Here is a 5,569-nt window from a genome sequence, read left to right on the forward strand (position 1 = left end):
GAAATATTCAACTCTTTGAATCGATTCACTCAATATTTACCCATCCCTACCAAAGAAGGATGGCCAAGACAGAAGAGGCGCGGGCAAGGGAGAAAACGACAGACATCTAACAAGAAAAGTATGGCAAAGCACAGAATAATACACAGAACACGTAGATAGAGATACTGAATATATACGTAGTTGGATGACAACTGTGGAGAAATCTGATGTCATTTTTTCCTATGTTTATATTTTGTACATGTGTATCTAGCATTAATACTGGATGACAACTGTGGAGAAATCTGATGTCATTTTTTCCTATGTTTATATTTTGTACATGTGTATCTAGCATTAATATCTATTTGGAGTTCCACGAGACGAATGTCGAGAGGAGAGAGAGATAAAGAGAGGGTAAAGGAGAGATAATAGGTAGGGAGAGGGAAATGGAAAAAGATTTAGAGATATAATGGAAAATGATATAGGGAAAGGGGTTTAGAAAATTAGACAAAGAAATGTAACAATTTCATCCATGTACGTGAATGATCTATACATACTAGAAAAACACTACACACACATCTCCGATGATATTAAATCCCACGCTTTACTACAGAACCATCAAATGTCTGAGTTGAATGAGGTAAATTTCTCAAAGTAGTTTTGGCATCTCCACTAATGAAGATGTGTAGAGTCAACATGACACTGTAACTGTAGTGTAAAGTGTAGAGTTGCAGAGTCACAACACAGAGTCAATAGGAAACTGAAAAGTGTGTCCACATATTATAGTCAACGGCCGTCGCGGCTTCGATCGATGTCGTCTGAAACCGTACACACTGCCTCGACATCTCGACAACATAGATTCACCTCGTCGGCTATGTGTAGACAGGATACAGCTTAAGGTAGTGGCATTTCTCATTGCCTGGTTGTTCTCAAGGAATATTGCCACATCCCGCTTGGGTGAGCGGACAGTAAGTCACGTACATAGAGGTATCTACTCCTAACACTGCCTCGACATCTCGACAACATAGATTCACTTCGTCGACTATGTGTGGACAGGACACAGCTTAAGGTAGTGGCATTTCTCATTGCCTGGTTGTTCTCAAGGAATATTTCCACATCCCGCATTGGGTGAGCGGAGAGTAAGTCACGTACATAGAGGTATCAGGTATCTATACTCCTATACATAGAGGTACATATGACAGTGAACGTGTCGTTGTATCTGTCCCTTTGATCAAAAACGAAGACAATTTATACATATCTATGCATTCCACGAGTAGTAATATCTATCAGTCCTATATCCCCACAGAATAGATGGAGAGGGAAAGGATAGATGGAAAGGGGAAGAGAAGGAAAAGGAAAAAATTGAAATGAGAAATTATTGTAGTTATAGTTTTATGATTTATTTCACCAAAACGTAAAATAATGCACAAGATTGAATTCTTTGATAATGATACTGTTTAAATTTAAGAATAAAATTTGAGGTTTACGTTTGAAAGACATGATAAATTTCTTCACTATCCACCTGTACGTTACTCGATCGTAGAGGCAATAGACAAACTTTCCATCAGACATGTGATACTCCAATATGAATAAGTTGTAGGGTGCTAGGATAATGTTGGTGATAGTGCCAATCTTATAGGTAGGATATGTACTGCATTGTTTCCTCTTGATGTCATAAATGATTACACTGTTGTCCCTGTGAAACATGACTTCATTATCCACAAGTAGAATATTTCCAAGGTTTTCATTGTCTCCAATAATCTTACACTTTTTATTCAATATTGTAAAGGAATGAGTTTCCCAGATCTGGAGGAAACGGATATTGTCCATCATATCCAGGACTAAGTAGTCATTATTTACATGAAAATCATGAACAGAATTGTTCACTTTTATTTGTTCCATCAGCTTGAATGTTTTCTGACAAAACACGAGGATGAGATAGATTGTGTTTGAGATTTGTATTGATATAAATATTTTGCTTTTATTTAATTTAAAATTCAGTACGGTGGGATTAGATTTAGAATAAAATTTATGTACGGTTTGTCCTAGATTGATAACTGTTTTCCGCTCCGCTGTATTTATATTCCAAACATAGAGAATTTTTCTTTCCAACTCGCACACGTATAACAAATTTCCATGGTTAAATTTTACATTTAAATTAACGTTACATCTAATTACATTTCGCTCATACCACTCTTGAAATCCATTGTTAATTTTTCGGTTGCACAATTCTATGTTATGTTCATCTACGTCGAAACTTTTGCAGAACTTTAGAACGAATTCAGTTTTCATTTCGTCTCCTCTGCCTTCCAGTTCATTATCACGATTTGTATTATTTCGCTTTGAGGGAGAATTCACTATTGTTTCTTCGTAGAATTGCAATAGCCCGTATTGGATAACTATGAATGCATTCCTTTTCTCATTAATGATAATACTCTCGATTGGTCTCCTCTTCAATACCGGTTGAAAACTTTGCCATTCAATGACAGTGTGATTGACAACTTTGTAGATCTTGATGTTCTGAATGAAGAACCAAGTGATGATAATACTGCTGTTTGCAACGACATTTGTATAGTTGCTGTCTAAACGTACAATTCTTTGCCAAGAGTTACCTGAAATTATTAAATTTTAAACAATATGTATTTGTATATTATGTGAATGTAAATGCTTGACCACAAGAGAATGTTTAACGATTTTCTGTAAGAAGTTACTTTCTCCAAAAAGGAAATCTACAAAGCTTTAGGTAACATGTGTACTAGTTGTGTAGTTAAAAGTATATTATGTAAATGTAAATGCCTGACCACAAGAGAATGTTTAACGATTTTCTGTAAGAGTTACTTTCTCCAAAAAGGAAATCTACAAAGCTTTAGGTAACATGTGTACTAGTTGTGTAGTTAAAACAAACTGTAGGTGTTTACTTTGTATATTATGTAAATGTAAATGCCTGACCACAAGAGAATATTTAACGATTTTCTGTAAGAAGTTACTTTCTCCAAAAAGGAAATCTACAAAGCTTTAGGTAACATGTGTACTAGTTGTGTAGTTAAAACAAACTGTAGGTGTTTACTTACCTTCCATCCAATTGTTCCTAATTCTAGAATATGTGAGAAAACATTGTTTCCACAGAGAGAATTGACTCATGTCTAGATCAGAATTTAAAAGACAAGGTTCACAAAGATGGGAAAAGAGTTTCCATTGATTTTTTCGGCAGTGCTGTCTCCAAATGGTTGCATTGTCTGACATTTCATGCCATTTTTGGCAAACTGCAGCACAAGACATTATATCCATTGGGGTCAGATATTTGAGAATGGCTTCTACCATTTCTGTTGGTAACCATTGCAAAGTTGCATCACTTGTGTAAATTTCTTTATCGGGAGGGGCAGCTTCAGAAAGTTGTTTATGTTTATCATTCAGTCTAACTCTAAAGTCTTCGGATGGTGTATAGTGTATTTTTTGTGTAATATTGTCTAATCCAAGGATATCACTGATAAGTTCATGTTTAGTCTTTGTAATTTCATTGAAATCAATATTAAATATGTTACTTGCATTCATATTGGAAATGTTTGTTGAGCCTAGACTAGGCTTTTTTGTGGATCTACGAGCTATACATTGATTTTTCACAACTGGGATTATTGCTGATTTTATTTGTTAAGTGTATCTTTCATTTTAAAATATTAATGGTTGTAGGTAGGTATTGGTTTTGTTTTAAAGCACTATACCCAACATTTACCTATAATAAATTAAATTAAACTGATTAAAAGCACACTAGGTAGGTAGCATTGTTTAACTTTAATAAATTACAAACAATTTTAGAACTCACAAGACAATATCACGACAATGCAAACACAACAAATGACATTAACATTGTTTAACTTTAATAAATTACAAACAATTTTAGAACTCACAAGACAATATCACGACAATGCAAACACAACAAATGACATTAATGCATTATTGAATTTGTTGTGTATTTTTCATTTTCTATAATATCATCAGTGGCGGGTAAAATACAGCATAAATATAGACATATGTATGTATATGTCTCTGGTCCTCCTTGTCTCCGGTCATCCTTAAATACCCGAAGTCTCTCTTTAGGAAGGTATAGGTGGTATATACGAGATGAAGAAGACACATTGTGCCACTATAAATTCATTATTTGTTTACTTATTGACGGACTGCTCACTATGTGATGCATTTTTATAATGCCGTATTACAACAAGTAGGTAGAAGTATTTGCTGCTTTAGGTAGGTATTATTCCCTGAGGTGATGAATTTTATTAATTAGGGATGATTTATGACGATGATATCAAATATCAAATTAGACGTATTGTATATGTCTCTGGTCCTCCTTGTCCCCGGTCATCCTTAAATACCCGAAGTCTCTCTTTAGGAAGGTAGGTATAGGTGTACCTACTTATAATGAAGAAGACACATTGTGCCACTATAAATTCATTATTTGTTTACTTATTGACGGACTGCTCACTATGTGATGCATTTTTATAATGCCTTAACACCCTCTAAAACTCTACGTAATAAAGTAATAACGTATTGAAGTTACTTATACCTAACACCTGATGTTACGAGTACTATTTGGATTGGAGGAATAAAATTGACACCTCTGGAGCATCGGGTGACTAAGTTGTAAGCATGAGGGTATATTGTTATAATCACAAAAATATTAGGATATTTATAAAGCGCTTCACTCCCGCCACTGTTTTGGATGAAAGGGAGATTGAAAGTATGTTGTGGCAAGTGCAATGCCACACATTGTTGAATGAGTGACAATCGTCTAATTATAATTGATTGTTCATTGAGTAACATTCCTACCTACATATTAAGTATGGATAAGAGTATGTACTTAGGTATACAAGAACATGTCAACTTTGGGGGATGGAATGAGGCCCAAATTTATTACCCTTAAGCAGTTTACTACTCCCGCCATTGACCAATTTCGAATCTTTCCAAATTTCCGTAATCCTGATGACGAAATAATGACGGTCGAAAAGTCCTTTGCTTGATGTTAACGAGATTGGCCTACTAGATCTCCCTTCCCCCCAACACCCCTGTCCCTTTTTAGGCATGGTTCAAATTCAAATGTTAATAACGTTACAACCAAACTGTTACAAATAACACGTGTCCCTGTAGAATTCCCGGTCAATTCCTTTGTAGAGAGAGAAAGGGAATGAGAGAGAGAGAGAGGAAAAAAGATAGAGAAACAATGTAAACATCATTACAAGAAAATGTTCAGCATAAAGAAAAATGTCGGTTTTTTCCCCCAAAATTTGATTTTTGAAATTTCCCCATGATTTCATACCCCGAAACGAGGAAGACGAAAAATCCCATAATTTTGCCTTCATAATGTTCCTTTCACTAGACATCCTTACAACGAAATAAGTTGGTACCCAAGTGTTGGTTCTTGTTTCTTGTTTGTAGTCAACTAGAATTTCTCCCTTCACATTTTTAATGCTTGACACAATATTCCTCTTAATTTTTCTATCTCTCCCTTACCTATTGTTTAATTAAAGGTACAATTTTATAAGAAGGGGCAACCGGAGAACCTTTACGAAGCGAATATCCAAGCTTCTCAGTAATC

The 5,569-nt window shown here is 35.0% G+C and overlaps 1 protein-coding gene across 1 annotated transcript; it reads right to left on the reverse strand.

The window, feature by feature from the left end:
• Positions 1-1,380: 1,380 nt before the first annotated feature.
• On the reverse strand, positions 1,381-3,730 carry LOC113467347. The gene is made up of 2 exons (XM_026823467.1): positions 3,048-3,730; positions 1,381-2,588 (listed from the first exon to the last, which is right to left on the reverse strand). The coding sequence occupies exons 1-2, from the start codon at positions 3,526-3,528 to the stop codon at positions 1,381-1,383; spliced, it is 1,689 nt and encodes a 562-aa protein (XP_026679268.1). The 5' UTR covers positions 3,529-3,730.
• Positions 3,731-5,569: the final 1,839 nt, after the last annotated feature.

Source organism: Diaphorina citri, unplaced genomic scaffold (assembly GCF_000475195.1).
Source record: "Diaphorina citri unplaced genomic scaffold, Diaci psyllid genome assembly version 1.1 scaffold457, whole genome shotgun sequence".
Taxonomy (NCBI): Eukaryota; Metazoa; Arthropoda; class Insecta; order Hemiptera; family Psyllidae; genus Diaphorina; species Diaphorina citri.

Coding starts and splice junctions, on each gene's coding strand:
- LOC113467347 (XM_026823467.1), bottom strand. CDS start 3,528: ATGAATGCAAGTAACATATTTAATATTGATTTCAATGAAATTACAAAG. Junction 2,589..3,047: donor TAGGAACAATTGGATGGAAG/GTAAGTAAACAC, acceptor TAATAATTTCAG/GTAACTCTTGGCAAAGAATT.